The sequence below is a fragment of the Nesoenas mayeri genome, assembly GCF_963082525.1.
Source record: "Nesoenas mayeri genome assembly, chromosome: 3".
NCBI classification, from domain to species: domain Eukaryota; kingdom Metazoa; phylum Chordata; class Aves; order Columbiformes; family Columbidae; genus Nesoenas; species Nesoenas mayeri.
In genome coordinates, this window is record NC_137544.1 from 79321273 (window position 1) to 79342435 (window position 21163).

At 38.1% G+C, this 21163-nt stretch overlaps 1 protein-coding gene across 1 annotated transcript in view; it reads left to right on the forward strand.

Annotated features, from left to right (window-relative positions):
• The window catches only part of MTR (5-methyltetrahydrofolate-homocysteine methyltransferase), a gene marked incomplete at both ends in the record, with an annotated part of 48810 nt that extends 35662 nt beyond the window's left edge, over positions 1–13148 (forward strand). The window contains 11 exons of the mRNA XM_080342249.1: positions 281–348; positions 1188–1308; positions 4297–4378; positions 5192–5290; positions 5891–5966; positions 7089–7244; positions 7952–8148; positions 10417–10617; positions 11865–12057; positions 12810–12922; positions 13062–13148. Coding sequence (XP_080198375.1) covers positions 281–348; positions 1188–1308; positions 4297–4378; positions 5192–5290; positions 5891–5966; positions 7089–7244; positions 7952–8148; positions 10417–10617; positions 11865–12057; positions 12810–12922; positions 13062–13148 — 1393 coding nt within the window. The remainder of the gene's footprint in view (positions 1–280; positions 349–1187; positions 1309–4296; positions 4379–5191; positions 5291–5890; positions 5967–7088; positions 7245–7951; positions 8149–10416; positions 10618–11864; positions 12058–12809; positions 12923–13061) is intronic.
• Between the last annotated feature and the right edge of the window lie 8015 nt (positions 13149–21163).

The window sequence follows — 21163 nt, forward strand, 5'->3', positions numbered from 1 at the left end:
ACCACTAAAAAATGATTAAAAAAAATATCTCTTAGAGTAGATAAGAACATTCAAGTGTATCATCTGGAACTCTGATTCATTGAAAATTTGCCAGACTCAGAGGTGTTTCTTATATTAGATTTCCCAACAGACATCTTAAGAGAAACAAACAGACAAAAAGTCTAAATTGTAACTTCAGTTTTAGGTCAGTTGTTTACAGTAAGAGCAATGTATTTGCCCTTTAGCAGAAATTAGACCTGTTTTTTAAAAAAATTTTGTGTCATCTCATTTCTTTTCACAGAGTTATTGATTTAGGAGTCATGACTCCATGTGATAAGATATTGAGAGCTGCTGTTGAGAACAAAGCAGGTATAGAGAGATTTCATTAGTACTCCTGAATTGTTTGATTTTAAACCCCACTCACTTTTTTTTTTTTTCTGCTCTTTGCATTCCCATGATATGATTCATCAGCCTACCTGCAGATAAATCAGAACTTCTTCAATAACGATAGCAATTATTTAGTATTTGGCACCTCCGTGAAACTTAGCCCAAGGAACTGAAAACCTGTATCAAAAGGACAACTCCAAAAGAGATGCTTTAGTGTTTGTTTTACAGATGGGTAAATGGAGACTCGGAAAAGTTAAATAACTTCATGTTGTGTCTTAAATCAGTAAAAGAACTTGGCATTCAGCCTGCCAGATCAGTGAGTGTGAAATCAGGAATGGACCGTTCTAATAAATTACGAACTTTCTGAAACAAGATGCAGTTGCTTTGAAACAGTCTGTTGCATCTTGGAAAAGATGAATTGTGTGGAACATAGGTGGTGAAGTTTGAAAGCATTTACTGTTTCTAGGAGCTGATAATTATTTTGTCTCATTTCCCTCCTCAGTGCTGAACTTCTGAGGTTTGAAGCTTGCTAATCAGAAGTACCGTATATTTATTGCTGAAAGTAGAGCAGTAGGTGTTCAGCAGCTGTGAAGGCTGTTTGAGAAATATCTTAAACTGGGGATTTGTAATCACTTTCATTCTTGGAAAGCTTTCACTTTCTAATTAGGTCAAACCTCACTTCTAGACTACTGACTGCCCTGCTTTTTATCTCACTATTTTCTGTCTGGTGCATGAAAGAAATGCTTTCTGTAATAACTTGTGTCTTTCTAGAGTGGATTTGCTAAACCTTTTGTGTATGTGTGTTTGTAAATTTGCAATAGATATAATTGGCCTGTCTGGTCTCATCACCCCTTCTTTGGATGAAATGATTTTTGTCGCCAAGGAAATGGAGAGATTGGCAATAAAGATTCCTTTGCTGATTGGAGGAGCAACTACTTCTAAGTAAGATATCATGGTTGGGAAGGTGGGGAATGAGTATGAAAATAGCGTTAACCAGGGAAAAAGAAAATTTATAGCCATTTCTCTCTCCCTTTCCCTCATTTACTTCCAATACTCATACTGGTATGTATTTACTTAAGACTGAATGTTATTTCTTATGTTAGAAGTCCTAGAATATAGAAGTAAAATGTAATTGGGACACAACATATAATGTAAATCTTAAACATTTCATTTTTGTGAGTGTTATGTATTTTGCAAGTGCATGTTGTGTGTGGATGTAGTATGTTTCCTTCTAAAAGTTCTTGTGCATATGTGTACAAATACAGTTCTGTTCTTCTAAGAGGCTGAATGATCTGTTTCGATTCACCAAAGCATTCTGATAATGCAGGATTTTGAGACTAGAAATGTTTGTGTTGACATCAGGGAGTTGTTCTCTTTAAGCAAGTGAATGTATTTCCTGAATTGTTGTTCAGCACCGTGCTGGCTGAGTTGAGCCCCCAGTCCTGTTCAAGCAGACAGATAGGGGATGAATTCTAGCTGCTTGCCTTGAAGTACTTACCGTGTTGCTTTTGATAGCGCTTTTCTGTTGAGACCATATTCTCTCAGATCTGTTCAAATGAAACAATACAGCTACTGTGATGTCCTGAAGACCAGTGTTGACAGCTCACCAACACCTAGTATTCACATTTCCACAAACGTATTTTGGGCCTTGGGTTGCGCTTTGCTAACTGGTTTATGTACAATATACTTGAGTAGGTGACAGCTCATAAGACTGCAGAGGCCATTGCTTGCACAACTAGAAGCTGTTAGCAGTGTTGCTTTCATTATCAGAGCAGCACATATTGTAGTGAATCATTGTATTTTGTATTTTTTGCCGTAGCAAATGGTCCCATAATTTGACAGACAGTGAAGAGTAAGATCACTACCTGCCATTACTTGACCTGTAGTTATAATGCAAGGTTAACAGTATCCTTTTTCTCTTTCTGTGTGTGAGTCTCTTTTCCTGTGGCTTTGATAGTGAGAATAAACATGGAGGTGTTTTTGCCAAAAAGGCTCAGGGACAAAGGTTTTATTCGATGTGGAGGTCTTAGAAGGGCCCTTTCTTCAGATCTTTTCAGTATTTGTACACAGAGCATTGTGGCCTAATAACTGATGTCAAAATAACCATCATCAAACAATTTTGTAGAATTTATTCACAGATATGAATGTAGCCAACAGCAAGGTGGCACTAGTTTTATCCTTGAATATGGAAATTATTGAAGAATACATGTTCAATTTTGTATACAGAAATTGTATTTTTATTCATGTGAACTGTATATAAGTACATATTTATGCATATGCCCAGGCACATACAGTTTCTATAAAATATATGTCAAGTAAAGGTATTCTTTATGGAAGAATGGGTTGATAATGTAATTTTACTTCTGCACTCTTAAGTTCAACTTCGTGTGCATTCTCAAAGGTTGTGTACATGTCAGAATTTGCTAATGAAAAATGATGTGCACTTTTTCTCTGTAATAAGTAGATGTTGTTATTTGGAATAAGGAGACCATAAGTACTTGGAGGGATGGAAAGTGAGGTTAGTTTGAAAGAGAGACAGGCTGGATTTTGTCTACAGAACCTACATATTATGGTATCTTCATAACATACAATGATAATGATGTTTACATCCTTACTCTACTGCTTTGGTAAACTCAGATGTTGAGAAATAATAGTGACGGTTTTGTTGTGGTAATGTTTATTTTTTAAAAATACAAGAATTAGTATTTACTAGTTGATACAGTGCCGTTGTAGGACCATGCCCTGTTTGTTTATTTTGTGTATTCCTATCAAAATAGAAGATTTAATATCTTCTTCTGAAAAATAGAGCTGCCAAGATCAAAAGTGCATTGCTTAGAAGTAAGTTTAAAAGATCCTGTACAGTTGGTTCCACAGTTGTGTTGCACAGTCATCAGTAACCTCCATCTCCAAGTGCTTTGTTCCAATATTTGACAAAACCCGAAGAAAAATGAAATCTGATCTTTGGTGTGGAAGATCACCTCCTGGGCTCTGATTTAAATTAATTTAAAAAATGGTGTTTGACCTGAGCATTCAATAAGGAAACTGAGCTTTGACCTGCAAGGTCTTTGCTCCTGCACATGCTTGCACAGTTTGCCAGGACTCTGAGCAACAGCAGTAGTCAGCTGCATTTCACATTACAGCTTAGGCCACAGTTTAGAACTCCAAACTTTCATTAGATCAAGAAAGTATTATAATATAGAAGTGATCCCTCATTATAGCCTGAAGTATTTCAATGAGGACTGGAATGAGTAGATGCTAAATAATTGGATCATTTGGGAATTTTTTTTTTAATGTGAATGACTTGACTGACCAGGCAGGTGTAAGTTTGTAGTGTTTATTGACCACTGGCAGAATTCCTCCTTCGGGTGAGTAGAGGGCTTGTGCCTCCGGTTTTGAAGTAGAGCGTTGTAGAAATGCAGTAATCATCACTGAAATATATTAATGCTAATCCATAGACCTAGAAACCAGCATGTGGGAGGGAAAGATGAAAGATGGGGGGGTGGGGGGGCAGTCAGGAAAGAAATTATTATTTCTTGGCAGGCTTAGTTTGGAACATTCTCACTGAAATTTTCTGAGACTCAAACTAGTGAGTTGCTGATTTTCAGTCAGCTGGTAAGACAGTGAGGGAATGTGAGTTGGCACGTTATTTATGAAGCATTTTGATGCTCTTTGAAGAAAAGCATTTATGTACCTATTATTAAAATCTGTGTTTAATCCTCCATGCATAGCAGATGGATGAATTGCATTCTTCTTTTGAAGTTCTGGTCTATGTATTAAGTCAGGATTTATTTCACTGGGGGTTTTGTCTGTGTGGGTTTTTTTGTTTGGTGTTGTTTTTTTTTTTTTTTTTTGTGGGTTTTTTTTTTTTTTTTTTAAATTTTGGGTTTTTTTCAGTTGTGAAATGCTCACCTTTTTTCTTTTTTGTTGAAGAACACACACAGCTGTTAAAATTGCCCCACGATATAGCGCACCTGTAATTCATGTCCTGGATGCATCCAAGAGTGTTGTGGTTGTAAGTTCTAAATTATAGTTTCTCATCCATGCAAACATACATATATGCTCTGTTTTTCTGCTGTGCCTCTCATGGTTTCCTCTGAGGCTCAGTGTTAAAGCAGAAAATCAAAGCAGCATGACAGAGACCAGTTTCTAAACTACTATTCCTTCACTTATTGTTTGTTGCCACATGGTTATTTCATCTGATTTGTGTAAATTATTGTCACTGGATACCTTAATTAAATGCCCATTGCTCTAGTGAGAGTGGCATGATGCACTCTGAGTCCTTGACTGTAGTTTTGAGATGTTTTACAGTGAAGAGTGATAGAGTTAGATGTGAACTGCTATTCTCTTTATTTTCTATATATTTCTGAAGTTAACAATATGGCAACATTAGTGATATGAAACATGTGGCTGGAGTTTTCTAGGATGGATGCTCTATCTATCCAACACATGGGTAGTCTCAGCTGGCAATTACCTGCTGCAAAGAAGTAGGCCAAGCTGTATGCTTTTTCTACAACTATTCAGTCTCTATAGTTTTGGAGCATTCTCCTCTCAGGTCTTCCCTGAGCCAGACTTGGATTTGCTAATATTACCTGTGTAGCAGGGCAGTGCTCTCAGTAGTAATCATATTCTTAAGTAATTTTTGAATCTAGTTTGCAAATTAGTGGTAAAGGCTTAGTTTAGTGTTGTCAAGTGTAATTGGAAGCAAGTCTGGAAGGCACATGACTTAGTCTGAAGTTCATACTCTGTCCTTACTGTTCTGTTTTCTGTTCTGTTTTACAATATGTACTTAGTGCTTTCTCTTTTTTTTTTTTTTTTTTTTTTTTAGTGCTCTCAGCTCTTAGATGAAAGTGTAAAGGATGATTTCTTTGAAGAAATATTAGAGGAATATGAAGAAATTAGACAAGAACACTATGAGTCTCTCAAGGTACAAATGTAATTGATTTAGCTTCTGTTTGAAGTATTTGGCACTTGCCTCATTCCTAAAACTCTGACTTTTTAGCTCTTTATGGAGACCTTCAGGTATATTTGTTCTGATTTAAAACATGCAGTAGAATTGGTGGAAAACTTTCAAAAGTGTTTATGAAGTCAAGTTTTCTAACCTATAATGGAAAATTCTGCATGAGTCTAATACATGCTTGGCAAATTATTGGTTGTCCTCAGTGAGTAATCAGTGACATCTAGGATACCTCCATGAACCTGGCAGTCATGTCAACTTAACTAACTTACAGGAGACCAATGTTTTCCTGGATGTTCATGTATTTTCAAGTTATAAAGGAATTCTGGGGTAGTTCAGAGGAGCTGGAAATCTCGTAGGGCAGTTTTATTAGAAGTATGCAGGAAAAAATAATGTACATGATGTGATGTGATGTAATCCTACTTTTCACTTGTGAACTGGGAGTTGTTGGAACTGAAATTGTTGTCAGATTTGTCCCGAAGGCTATTTTGAGTAAAACTCTACCACCAAGTCAACAGTGACAGCTTATCTGTCTGAAAGATTCTGAAATTAACCTTTATGGCCATACAGGAAAGAAGATACTTGTCTCTACAGCAAGCTAGAAGAAAAGGCTTCCACAATGACTGGTCATCAGGCCATAGACCAGGTCAGTTTAAGTGTTGTTGTTTGTTATTGCGATGCCTTTATTTTATGTTATGAATTTATTTTGTATATTTTAAAAATTAGATTATGGATCATTAAACTTCAGGATATAAGAATGTAACAACATGAGTAAATTGGTGTCTGTCTGACCAGAGATTTTTTTTTTTGCATAAATTTGACTGTCATGTTTCTGCTTCATATTTTTAAAAGTATTTTTTTTAAAATAAACTAGTAGTTAATAAAAAATTGGGAAAAAAAAATCCTAAACCTACGTGTTACCCATAACACCATATAGTCAGGGGACTGGCTCATGATGTTGCAAAGCTTGCTATACCATATTTATGGAAGATGCATTGTGACAGGGCATTTGTATCAAATTCCCCCTTACACTTTTTCCTACCCTTGCCCCCTCAGTTTCTGTACCAGTTTTGATTTTTTTTTTTTTTTAAAGTTAGAGACTAGAAGTATCAACAGCATTCCACAAGAAGTTGTATCCTGCTTTCTCTCATTTCATTTACAAGACTCAACAAGATGCTAATTTTCAATATCTCCTCTTAATAAAGGTTGTGTTATAAGGTATTGAACAACACATGAAACAAGTGCAATCTCCCTTTTTCACTTGTGTACGTACATCTAAACAAGCGTGTGGTGGCTGTGAAAATTCTTATAAATTACATATTAATTTACAGAACTATTCTATGGTACCATGGCATGTAATATGTCTGTGTATAGAAAGCGGGATTTGTAAATATGAAAGGTATGTGCCCATAAAATGTGATAGATATTGACAAGTTGTGTAGGGTTTTTTGTCTTCTGTTGTGGCCAGTGTTTGGGCCAAAGAAATAAGTTCAATAGCTAGTAAGTGTTGATTTCTATGAATGGACAAAAGGTCTTAAATTTTCTCTTTCAACTTTATATACCTTTTATGTGTTTTTAATCACATTGTAACTTAGGAACAATCACATTGTATGACTTAGGAACAATATGACAGTAAGAATTCTAAGACAATTACTTTGGAAGAGGTGGAGTACAGTGGCAGAGGCTGGTGAGTGTCAATTACGCTGCACATATAAGAGCAATATTAAATTATTTTTGTAATGTCAGATTGTACCTCTGATTCTTACAGTTAAACCAAAATTCATTGGCACAAAAGTCTTCGAAGATTATGACCTGGAGAGGCTGGTAGAATACATTGACTGGAAGCCTTTCTTTGATGTCTGGCAACTTAGGGGAAAGTATCCCAACCGGGGTTTCCCTAAAGTCTTTAATGATAAAACTGTAGGTGAGTGTTGAAATTGCATTTACTTAATGTTAATAATTGTAGCAGAATTGCCATGCTGCATTAAGCTTCTGAATGTTTTGAAATACATAGGAGCAGTGAATATACGTGGAAAGCTAGTGTTACTGAAATATTAATTTGTTTAAAGCAATGCTTAGTGAACCAACTTAGTGTTTGCATGTGAGGCTGAAAAATAAAAGGGGAAAAATCTTCAGTTATCTTATTTAGAATTTACCTGACAAAACACAGGGAGGTATTTTAATCACAGAAAATGGCAGCAGAGCGTTTAATATATCTGTGTGCACATTGTGAGTGAACATAGCAAGAGGGCCCTTTCTCCTTTGGAAGCTATTCAGTATGCCTTGAAATACATGATGAAAGTGCAACAGTGATACTAAAATTAATATTCTGTTTCTGCTGCACTGTGGTAATGTAGGTGCACACACATGTTCTATGTTGCTCATTTTATTCTGCATCCTCTGCCCCTACTAGAATGGTGCTGGCTGAATTTTTGTTTCCCAAGATATATGTTGTTACAGCTGCATAGCCATAATCACACCACTATCTCTCTGTTTGTTGTGGCTGACAGATGGTTGCAGTCACCAGAGAATTATGTGGAAAATGAACCATTTATCTTTAGCAATTCTTAAACCCATTTAGCTAGATGTGAAAACATGCCTTTGCTAAAGGGTTCTCTTTATTTTTGATAGGTGAAGAAGCGAAGAAAGTTTATAATGATGCTCAAAATCTACTGAAAACGTTGATTAATCAGAAGAAATTGCAAGCCAGAGGTGTGGTTGGGTTCTGGCCAGCTCAAAGTGTTGAAGATGATATCTATCTGTATGCTGCAGAAGAAGCAGTGGGATCTTCAGAACCAATAGCAAAATTTTATGGCTTGAGGCAACAGGTACAATGAGAGAACATTTGTTAAATAAAGTGATTTTTTTTTTCCTGGTTTGCAAGAAATCAACAGAAGTACCCCTATTAAAATCTCTGCAGAAGATGATTGTTATAATCTGTCTGCAGCTTCTGTCTTCCCATTTCTTTAAGTAATAACAAGATCTTGTTAGTGATGGCCCAGGTATTTATATTTTAGTATTTCTAGTATTTTGTACTGTAGTAGTTGTACAAAATGCTTTATAGAATTGACATTTTCAGACATGACATGCATTTTCTGTCTTCATTTTAATATTTAAGATGGCCTAAAGCACTGCGCTATGTAAATTCATCGTGTGGATACTATGTGCTAAATTAGAACTTAATGAGCCTTAATTCTCCAATATCCCTGGATTCTGCCTTAGATGAGAAATTCTGCTTGAATGTGTTAAAGGTTAAAACCACTTATAAATAAAATAACTGGAAAATAAAGCTCAATGGAGATAAGAGATTTTGATAGTCTTAATTTTTATGTAAAATTCCCGATATGAAGAGGCAATTTAGAATTTGTTAGTTGGCTGCTAATTCTGATTGAGAGAATCATTATTTTAAATACTCATACTTGAATCATACTTACCTAGATTTGCATTTGTTTTAAGAGATTAAACATTTTCAAGATATTCTGCCTCTCCTTCTCTGCCTTCTGACTTGGCTCCCTCATGGTTCACGTATTCAGAGTCATCAAACATTGCAGAAACAAATTAAACAGCTACCTAAATCTCTGGAGGACGATATTTGTGAGGACAGTCCTAGGCCAATGTTGTAGAACTGTACTAAGAAATACATGGCTTCAAGTTTATATGTTCTAGTTCCCTGGAACAGATTATCTATTTCATGGAGATTAATCTAGTGTATCTTGACAATCCATGGCAGATGCTTATATAAACTTCTCACAAGCATTCAGGCAGGGCTGTTCCAGGGCCTTACTACCTAGTTAAACATTTTGATATCCCACATAAATCAAGTTTACTACAGCTCCTTTTCCTGGCCTTTTCCCAGGGTTCTCCTGAGGACAATATCTGGTTTGATGCTCTTCTTGTAATGATTTTTACTATTGGAATACTGTTATTTTCCTTAGTCTTCCTATCTTTTATATTCGCATTTTATTTGGGCTTTTCTCAAAGGTTAAGGTCATGAAACTCTGTGCTATTGTGGCTACTGTTCTTCTGGACTCCATGTATTTTAGCTGCATCTCTTTCAGTCTGGTGTATGCATTAATTCAGCAGAGGCTTCACCAGAGCAAAGTAGAAGAGTTATCTCATGTTTCTTTTACAAAATGTTCCTTTCAGTACACAGAGTTCTTTCCATGATACTGGCACTATTAAGGATGTGATGTAAATATAAAGGTTGGAGATGCATTTAGAATTCTCCTTGACTGTAATCATTACAGAAGAGCCTTAAAATTAACATAGATTCCTCCTGTGCTGTGCTCCTTTTTAAGTAGCAGTCATGTTCCCACAGTGAATACGCTGATATGATCCGCAACTGTAAAACTTCTTGTTGGGTGCGATGGCCAGTTTTCAGTCACCTCTTTCTGTTCCCTTTTTTCCATTTGGGAAAGGGATCCAGTGAGTGCGATTTTTCTTATTTGCATAAACCCACTTGAAACCTTGCTTGGGATTCAACTTTTCAGTAGCGATAGATACATTTTGTTCATATCTGCATGTGGCTAGTGTAAGCCTACATCAAGGGGCGCTGTTTTGTCTGGGTTACTGAGCGCATTGTAGCACGGGACACTAGGAGTGTTTATAAACTCTCCCAGCCATTCTAAAATGGAAGTTTCAGAAGAATTTTGCAGTTTGCATAACTGGGACATGAAGCATCAACCATCCGTTTTGCTAACAAAAGTGGAATCTGAGTGCTAGAGATGGAAAATTCCTTCTCTTACCCAGTGGTTGGCACAAGGGTGTTCCTTCTTTTATAATAACTTGCCTGCAGAATAAGCTGTTAAATCTTAGTAGCTGTAAATAGAAGCAAAACCTCTCTCTATATGTGTTCAGCACAGCATCTTTCTCCTTTGACATTTTGTTCTTCAGTGATCCAAACACCCTCAGAGTAAGAGATGTTTTTCATCTAATTCAAGTACAAGAAAGCCATTACGGCTCAAAGACTACTTAGGTGTTTGTCAGAAATGCCTTAAGCCCTTTAGTCTTAATACTGGTCTTCAGACTGATAGTGCACTAATAGTTAATAAATGTTTTAAATGTTCTGATTTATTGCATTGATTTTGTTCCTTTAGGCTGAAAAGGACTCTGCCTGCACAGATCCATATTACTGCCTCTCTGACTTCATTGCACCACTGGGTTCTGGCATTTGTGACTACTTAGGCCTGTTTGCTGTGGCCTGCTTTGGTGTTGATGAGTTATGCAATGAATTCAGGAAACAGGATGACGAATACAACATCATAATGGTAAAGGCTCTTGCCGATCGGCTGGCAGAGGTATGAGGTTTTAGCATGTATTTCCTTGTGAATTTTCTGACTGCGTACTAGATTTGTGTGACAGGTTGCTGTCTGAAGCTTTAGCATAAACTTAGCCTGTTGCCTGTAATGTGTGTTCTGCATTAAATCTGAAAGAGAACTGGTTTTACTGAAATTGTCTCACAAGAGAAGAGCCAGAGCCAGAGGGAGGACTGTCCGTATCTTCCAGCTGCAGAAGCATCTCAGCTCTTTACGAGGGTTTTGATGATTTGTAGAATTTAGTAGATTTTGAAACAAAACTGTTGAAAAATAACTTTCTTTAATAAATATTTTTTAATCTACATGAGAATATGTTTAGACCCAGGTGTGACCCACCAGTTATACTCTTGAATTGCAGACATGCCTTCTGCTTTAATGATGACCGTGCAGATGTATCCAGGGTACAAGTCTTTTGACTTAACATGTCTTAGGCTTAGACAGACATGCTCTTAAGGCTCTAACTGAAGTGGTTTAGAAAACACCATCGCTCACTTCCTACCTCTCTACCCCCAGCTGCCTGCCCCCATGCTTACACCTAAGTAACCATGTTAAAACTTACAGCAACTTTGGCGCAATGCAAAGGAGTTTAGCTCTAGTTGGGCATCTCAAGCTGTAGCAGAATCTCAGAAATTATTATTAGATGCCATCAAAAGATATTTACTGAAGTGGAAATGTCTCCTGAAGGCAACCATTGCTGGCAAAATAGTGTAAGCTGCAAGAGCAGTTACGAAAAGCTGTTGGTCACTTTCAGCTACAGGGAAGGTCCTCTGCTAAGAAGAGCAGTGGATCTTACTGAGATCTGATGCTACACTGATGCAAGCATGATGTGGCCTTCCATAGCTAGACCTGGAGGAGACACCCAGGTAGAAAAGACCTAATGACTTTGGTGCTATACTGATGTATTGCTGCCACAAGCTAATGAATTTATGTTCTGGTTACTTGTCCGCACCTTTACTTCTTCGAGTAGTAGGATTTTAAAGCAGGACAGCCAGAAAAAACATTGTCTACCAATAAGAGGAAAAACTAAAACACTTGATTTAACAAAATAAGCATTGTCTGTGAATGTTAATGCTATCGAATTTCTCACCTATGATAAGAGCTCCCTTAAAAATTAAAATGGGCATGGGGAGGAAGTCTCTATTATTTATCTTCATCAAATAGCTTTTGCATCAGTCTGCACAAATTAGAAAAAAAAAAATAATATATATATATTTTCACTCTATTCCAAGGCATTTGCTGAGGAGCTCCATGAAAGGGTTCGAAAGGAATTCTGGGCTTACTGTAGTACTGAGCAGTTAGATCTCTCGGACCTACGGAGAATTAAATATGAGGGAATTCGCCCTGCCCCTGGATATCCAAGTCAGCCTGACCATACGGAAAAACTCACCATGTGGAAACTTGCAGACATTGAGGAGACAACAGGTACCTCTGTCTGCTTTAATAAGATTCTTAAACTGTTTATATGTGAGTGAATGAAATGGCAACAGAACAGTGAATTGGGTGGTGCAGAGCTACATTAAAAAAAAAAAAATGAACTCAAGCAGTTCTGGAATTGCTGTCTTCTCTTTTTCATTGCCATTTTATTTTGCTTCATTGAAGAAAGAATTTGCAAAATACTGGCAGTGCTTTTGGTGAAGGAGTAATGTCCCTAATTAGCAGATTGCATGCAAACAGAGTTTTGCTGCACAGAGAAAAATTCCAGCATCCTTATGGTTGCCAGAAGACGTTCCAGATATAAACAGGAAAAAAAGCCAATTCAGCAGTGTATTGCCTGATCCACAGAAACCTTGAGATAGTAACTTTTAAAAAAGGAATGAATTCCATTTGTTTTCCTCTGATATTTTAAGTGTCAGACATTTCACTACTACTTCCAAAATTCAAAAAATACATTGCTCCGTTTCAAAACCTCTAGTTACCCATTTCATTTGCTAAAATGTCCAAGTTTTATTTTCCTTCCAGCTGTACAGTTACTCTAAAACTGTAATGAAAGCCTGCAATATTTTTAAAGCTATATGTATTTTTTAATAGATGACAAGTGGAAAATGGTTCTGGGTTTAGTTTATCTGAAAGCTTCTTGGGTTTTGAGTTTGCTTGAAGCTGCCTAACAAAAAAAGGCTCTGAATTATGCTCATTATCAATTCAGAGAATATGAAAATTCTCATTTTCTTTTCCAGGAATTGGTTTAACTGAATCACTAGCAATGATACCTGCTTCTGCAGTTTCTGGCCTCTACTTTTCCAGTCCCAAATCCAGATATTTTGCTGTTGGCAAGATATGTAAAGATCAGGTAACTTGCACTGTCTGTTGTGCTAATACTGTGGTTACACCATTCAAAAATGCCTTGTGAGCAGATGTTGCAGAAGATTTTGTGAACAGTAAAACCTGGAGTTTCCAAATCTTCATCATGTTTTGTGGTCCCTTTTCAGGTTGAAGATTATGCACGGAGAAAAAATGTGTCTGTCGCAGAGGTGGAGAAATGGCTGGGACCCATTTTGGGATATGATACTGAATAACTGGCGCACTTGCGGGTGAACATTTTCTTTTGATGGTCTGTTCGCCAGAAGGAACAAGCAAACCCGACAAGAAAATCCTTCACACTGAAAACAGCTTTTTTTTCACCTATCCCAATAGCTTGTCTGATTGTTTTTAATTTTTGGTCAAGAAACTTCTATTTCAAATCTGCCCAGTGCAGATTGTGACTATTGCCGTTTCCTTAGTAATTGAAATATGCTTTTATTTATTTTTATTTCTTGCACAAATGCTGTATATGAGGAGCTAGATGTAGGATGAATTGTAGAAGCTGCAAGAATTTCTATCCCATTGGCTGTGGGTATATGTAGAACAGAATTTGACTTCTGTTATTTTAATGTGTTTTGGCAAGTCCAGGAACAGAGGTGTGATGTGATTTTTTTTCTGTAAAGTCAGTAAAGGTTTTACACTGCATGATCAAGAACAACTGAAGTACAACAGAACACCGTTTTAAAAATATGTCTGCTTCGTGTTTAGGTCTTGTGATTTGGAACATATGTCGTTCTCTCTGGATAATACCAGGATTTTAAATCAGTTGGTGATGATGATTGTAGTTAGAACTATCAAAATAATACAATGTGCTGGAGCAATATCAGATAGGCTTAATTATGACAAAACATGGAAGGGGCTGACTGAGCCCTTGGATTTGCCTGCCTCATGCTTCCTCTTCCCTTCAGCAAGCCACGGTCTCTTTCTACTCTTTATAAAGGGTAACGGTACTTCCTACCTTACAGTTATGTTGTAAGGCTTAGTTTGTATTGAAACAGGCTTTTCTATGTGATAAATACAAGAGAAGCACCGTCATTACTACAAATGAATGGAAAGCTTGGGGCTGACTTCAGTGTTTTACAAACTCTTTAAGCTTCCAGGTACCTGAATTTTACAAGCAAATAGTAGCAATGCTGTCATGAGTAACAGTTAATACCCTACGCTGGTTCTTCAGATTTAACTCTGAGTGAGCTAATTGTTCATAGCTTTTAATAATCTCTGAAAAGTGCCTCAGGTATTATTTAAATGCTAATTTAGTAAAATATTATGACAAAATCCCCTCATTTTTCTGGTCTCTAATTGTAAAGAAAAGACCAATATTATAAAGAGAATGTTCTTTTAAATAGTTTATCTGTAATCTATTAATAGCTATATAATTTTTGTAATGTCTTCATCTGATTTTACGCTAAAAGAATCATCTTGTATCAACAGTTTAATAAAGGTTAAGCTGTCAATGGTGTTATCCTATTAGAATCCTTTAAATGGCAACAATACAATGTGTGCAAAAGTCTGAACAGATAATGTCAAAATGAATATGCACATTGTACCATGAATCTGAAAGTATAAAGGCTGCCATGGGGTTTTTAAAGCAGTTGAGTAAGTGTGTTCTTAAGTGAATTTTTAAAAAAAAAAAACAGTAAAAAATTCTTAATACAAAGGAAATCTTGTTCCTGAAATACGTACCCTGTAAAAATTGAAATCCTCTCTGCTGTCTTTTTGGTACTTGCACTTCTGCTCATCAATTTAACACTTGGAACACCAGCCACTCATGGCTCACACCAGCACATGGCTGTGCTGCCATCCAGCGAGACCTGAACAGGCTGAAGAGTTGAGCGGGGAAAAATTTAATGAAATATAACAAGGGCAAGTGTAGAGTAGGAACAACCCCAGGTTCCAGTGTAGGTTGGGGAATGACCTATTAGAGAGCAGTGTATGGGAAAGGGACCTGGCGGTCCTGGTGGGCAGCAGGTTGACCATGAGCCAGCACTGTGCCCTGGTGGCCAAGAAGGCCAATGGCATCCTGGGGTGTATTAGAAGGGGAGTGGTTAGTAGATCAAGAGAGGTTCTCCTTCCCCTCTGCTCTGCCCTGGTGAGACCACACCTGGAATATTGTGTCCAGTTCTGGGCCCCTCAGTTCAAGAAGGACAGGGAACTGCTGGAGAGGGTCCAGCACAGGGCAACAAAGATGATTAAGGGAGTGGAGGAAAGGCTGAGGGAGCTGGGTCTCTTTAGCTTGGAGAAGAGGAGACTGAGGGGTGACCTCATTAATGTTTACAAATATATAAAGGGTGAGTGTCACGAGCTTGGAGCCAGGCTCTTGGTGACAACCAATGGTAAGACAAGGGGTAATGGGTTCAAACTAGAACACAAGAGGTTCCACTTAAATTTGAGAAGAAATTTCTTCTTGGTAAGGGTAACAGAACACTGGAACAGGCTGCCAGGGAGGTTGTGGAGTCTCCTACTCTGGAGACATTCAAAACCTGCCTGGACGCCTTCCTGTGTAACCTCATCTAGGTGTTCCTGCTCTGGCAGGGGGATTGGACTAGATGATCTTTTGAGGTCCCTTCCGATCCCTAACATTCTGTGATTCTGTGATATTTGGAAGCAGAGGGCCTTATTAGTTTGAAAGTTTGATTGTGTGAATGAGGTCAGAGTTTGACTTGTGCAGCTTGGTTGGTTTGTTTGCTTTCCTGAAATTGGCAACACATGGGCCAGCGAGTGCGGCTTTGGCAGAATCCGATGGATGGAGCACTATGTGTACTGCTGTGTAACAGTGGCGGTGGCACCACATGTACAAGCAAAGGGTTTCAAGTGGTGCACAATTATTTTAGCCCTTCACATGTAGCATCATCCACTGGGGAGAATTTTCATCTTTGCCTGCAAAATGTGTCACTGTGCAAACCTGTTTGGAAGAATTATTCATTGTTACTGTGTTTTTATGCTGTTTTTACCAAGGACAATCTCTTTAAAAGTTTGCAACTTTAAATTGTCACATGACACTTTGAATGAGACGAATCTTCATTCCAGAACAAAGGTGAAGTGTGAAGGAAAAGGGTCTCATAGTTCTACCAGGTAAGACTGTTTTACTTCTGTGAAACTATATTGAAAAGCCACGGGCAAGAAGTTACCTCTTAGAAGTGATGAAATAGGCTGGATACTGCCCAGGAAAGACTGACAATTTTAGAATGCATAAAAGAATTTGCAGGTCTTTTCTGAATACTTCTAACAAACGTACAACACTTTGTACAAACGTACAAAATTGAAGAACACTTTGTAAACAATTCCATTTTAATTCTACTGAATAATTTACTTTTTACTGCTTCCCCCCCTGCTCCTGTAAGTCAGGCCAGCAGCCTGGAGATTAAGTTTTGAGGCACATATCCTAATTTGTGAGTGTCAGGAGGGAATACAATCCCTAAACCTGTTCCTGCATTATGAGATCTGTCTCAATGCTGCTGTTAGTCGTGGGAAGATTGTAGTGCAGTTTATTTTGGGGTGAGGATGCTACCATAGGTCAGGCCACTTCTCAGACGCTCAAAACTCGCATTTATTTTTTGTGCGAGCATTTTTCTGCTTTCTTGTTCAACAACACGAACCTCAGTACACCTTGTCAGTTAATTTCTGCTTCTTAAAACACAAGTGATGTCCGGAAACTGAGGAGAGCAATGAGAGGCCTTTGAGGGTAGAACTCTTTTATACGTCTTGCTCTTAGAAAGGGGAAAGTTTACTTGTAACTGTGACTGGGTTTCCCAAAATGCCCTTTGAAATCTTTGGCTGATTTACCTGAGTGTGCCATGAAAAACTGGATTCAGTGTCTTAAGAGTTTGAAGAGCAAGAAAGGAAGTAACTTCATTATTTAGTTCAGGAGGGTGGTTCCGTACAGAAACAGCAGCAAGTGTTCTCAGTCACTGGAGAAATAATTCCCTTGCCCTCAATTATCACGGCCTTGTCATGACAAAGCCCGCTCAGTCCCTCTACGAAGTCATCTAGTTTGATTGTCAGGTGTCTGTAGGTGCCAATTTTCAAATGAAGATACCCTGTCAACAGAACAGGAACAACTTGATCCTGTTTTCACGCATCATTTGTGTACGTCTAGTTAAAGGCAGAACTGAAAAAACAATGCTGTAAGTCCTCCATGGCTGCTTGATCTATTAATACCACCATGGCTGAATAGCCTGAGATTTTTGACTATACCACATGGCCGATAATAAATGGCTGTGCAAGCAGAAACTCAGTTGAGATTACCAAACTTGTTTGTTTGGATTTGTGGTTCAACTTGAATTGGGATGGCGAAAGCGAATGGGTGATTGTCCTCGCTGGCCTGGAGCTGCCACAGCAGCTCAGAAACGTGGCGCCCCATGTTCTGCCTTGCTGCCGAGGCACCAGCCTGGCCCGTGCCCAAAGCTCCTGACTGGGCTCACAGGGACTCTCCTCGCGCCAGGGGTGTCTCTGCTGGCCCTGCCTACAGAAACAGCACAAAATAAGTGGAGGGAGAGTGGGAAGTCTGGCTTTACACTTAGATCTCACCTTGTGTTTTTTTCTACCCCATCTCCCCGTCGAATCAGTTGCCTCTTCCTCCTTTTCCTCCAGCCATCCCGCTTAGCTGCATGTCAGCATCCTCTGGAGGTTCTGCCAAAATGGAACTGGAGAAGGCTTTAAATAAGTCTCTTTTAAAGCCAGAAGCAGTTAGTTGTTCCAGGAAGAGGAATTTTTGCCTGGCAAGCAGTGGACAACATCAATAACAAATGGTGCTAATAGCTCTGCCTACAGGACTCTTATACTATGTTATTCACAGCAGCTAAGGTGAGGTGTTCAACAAATCCCTATGTGTTAACTGCAGCTTTAGGTGTGTTACCAAATTGTGTATTAATTGCATCCTTTGTGAGTGTACTGGTTTAAGCCCACAATTAATAATAAGCTAAAAATAATAAAACTATATAAAACTAATATCATTTTCAACTGATGTATTTTAATTATATGAATTGTTAAGATTAAATAGAGAATTTACTGTGCCTTGATGTCATAGCAAGTGCTTTAAAAATTCTTTAGGTAGTTATTAAAGACTTAATTATTTAATGATGAAAAATTTCTTTTGAGTGCATACTCTGATTACAAAACATTAATCATTGGATTTAAAAGGCTTTACCACTGCTGTCCGGAAATAGCTGCTAAAATGATTTAGTTGAGAGACTGAAAAGTTTGCTGTACTACTTGGAGAAATTTCTGAGTGCATAGGATTACCTGCATGGAACAAAAGAAGCTGGAGCAGTGTGGGATTCACAGAGGGTAACTTCATTTCAGAAGAACAGGCAGCTCTTCTGAGATGAGCTCAAGTTTAAGCTGGAGTTATGGCAAACATATGTCTCTTAAAAAACAGGTATTCTCAATGTTAGTCTTGCAGTAAATGAAATTAAAGGCTGTAGCTTCTACCTTATGTATGTATTCAGAGTATAAGAAGTGCAATTTGAGAACAATGTTTAAGGAGCCTTCATTAATGCATCCTTGGGATTAATGAATTTGCATGTTTATGAGTGATAGAAGAAGAAGGAAATAATAATTCGGTTGTGAACTTGTTCTAGTGTTAGGTAAGAAGCTGTTGAAAAAAGGGGAGAAACAATCCCACCTCTTGGGAGTTGTTGGAATCATTACTTAGATTAAAGTTTTCTGACTCTAGGAGAATATTGTGATACATGACAATAAACCCGTGTTTTTTGAAAGACTTTCAGAGATGTTAAAACTGCATTGGCTCTGTATCTGCACATAGACATTAGTGCAATTTTGACCTGAGAAGTACTTCAGCCTAGGAGACAAGATACCACTGAGTGTGAAAATGTGATGGATTTTCTTCCCCTCACTCAAGGTGTTTAAAAGATTTATTTATTTATTTATTTTCTGTATGTGGGAGTGCAACTTCCATTAGATTATTTGTTCTTACTCTTTCATATATTCCCTTCTTCCTTCTCTGCAATACAGATGAGGAGATTTACTAACTCAGAGTTTGCTAATGGCCTGCGAGTGCTGCATGTTGTTTGTTTGTTTTTAATTAAAAATACATATTACTTTGGTTTTTTTGTTGCATTTCAGCAAGGTTCTTGCCAAATGTCTTCTTCCCAGGAAGTGGGTAACTTTATTCCTTTTTGTCAGGCCATCAACTGGAAATCTAGGTTGAGGTTCAGAAGTGGAGTGCAAATTACAAGGCCTAAAAAGGTGTCAGTTCTCTGTGGTTGGTGGACTCTCTGCGCACTTCTGTTCCTGTTACAACCTTGTGAGAACAAATATGTATGAATCTTTCTGTAGATGAGGGCAGGAGCGATATGGGAAGTAAGAGAGAGGAAAAGCTGCACTGTCTGGCCCAAAGCCTTATCAAGCAAACTGTTCTTCAGCAGCGTGTTGATATCGCTTGGGCTCCAGCTGCTGTTGCTGCTCAGGATGCATTTCCAGCTGCTGTCTCAATCTCGTCTGTACTCAGCTGCCTTTGTTTCAGGAACCACAACTCACACTTTGCTAAATGCTGTCCAAGGTCCTCTTTGCTTAATCAGGCTTTTATAATAAATACCTTTGCAGTAACTATCTCCTGTTATATTTTTGGCTTTCGTAAACCTTTCTATAAGCAAATAGATGGCTTTCTTCAGAGTACTGCTACATAGCAAAGAAATACATTCTTTCTTTAAAGCCCATAAGATCAGATTTTTTTATAGACATCTGGTCTGATAAGTTTGCTCATGGGGTCAAGGGTCTGCAGATGAATCTCATTAGTCAAGAAGCTGGCTACTTACAAAAACATGACATGTTTGCGTGCTTTATTTAGGAAATAAAGGTAAGCACTTCTCTTTTTTTGACTTTTACTTCCTTCCAAATATTGTTTCTCACATCTCAGGGCAGCTTGAAGGAATAGAAGTTTTGGCTGAATTGTTATAATACCATCTATATACGTATGGTGAGGAGTGCTAAAGCAAGAGATTCAAAACTTTATATGATGTAAAAGTGTACAAGGTACTTACTGAATATCTTGTTGTCTCTTCAGATAAACATTAGGGAAAGATGCTGTAAGACAGGAGTGGGCAGTCAGCTAAGGCTTAGTGCAGGTTTTAGACTTCACTGGATCAGCAACATTTCGTGTCATTTGGGGTGTTACACCTCATGCTCTGCCTCCTCCTTTCATCAGTTTCTCCCACAGCTGCTGCATCCAAATCCCCACTTATTCCACAGGAGTGTTCAACATAGATTTCATTGAACATTTTTGTGTGGATTATTTTTCCAAAAGAGTTTAAACGGCCACACTGTAGATGAACATTTCAAGGTCTTGAAGTGTAAAATACTTGTTTTATCTCAAAAATTCTCCAGGTGCTGATGCATTTTTTACCACTCAGTGAACTGAAACAAACAGTCTGCATTTCCTCACAGCTCCAGGTATGCTGGACGAGAGAGGGTAGAGTGAAAGGAGTTTTTATGGTCCTCTTTTATTCTCACTTCTTGATTAGCATATCTGCCTACCATCAGATTCATTGTTGGGGAGCTGAAGTGAGCTGGAACACCTCTCAGCAGCTGATCCATCTGCTATTGTCTGTGGAAAAATTACTACTTACCCGAAACACAACTTTGATCAGTCCTAATGCAATAATCTGGAAAGAAAATTCAGTGTTCAAGTCCTGTCCAAGCCACTTGAGGACTTACTGTGCTGTTAAACCTCCTTCAGTGGCTCAGTTTTATTGAAATAGATGGCTTGGGACTATGAAAGTAATTTTTACTCTCATTCTAAAACCCTTAACTGCCAGAAAGTGATACCCTGTCAAGCCAGAAACGAATGAAGTTTCCAGCCGTGGGTCCAGTGTGATCAATTGTAACTGTCCATCTCGGGGGCGTCTGAGGGAGGTTGCTGAGCAGAACCCACAGCAGGGCTATTGATTCTGCTTTGCAGTCTGAAGGTGTAAAAGTGCCTTGATTCAGAAGACAAGGATTTGCAAATGCTCCGGAAACATTTTCACGATCCGAAGCCATTTGTGGTTTTAAAACAAATGCTGTTTAATGAGATTTTGAGCTTTGTAGTCCTTGACATGCATGTGAATATACATTCTGCTAACTATCTGCTGTTAGAGTTTCATTTGGCCTTTTTTAAGAGCAAGCTGTCTTTTAGTTAAATTTCCTCCTTAAATATGTGTTTAATATTATGTAATTCTACAAATATCAGCAAAATCACAGTACTGTCACAGCTTCTGTGCTGCTTGTACAG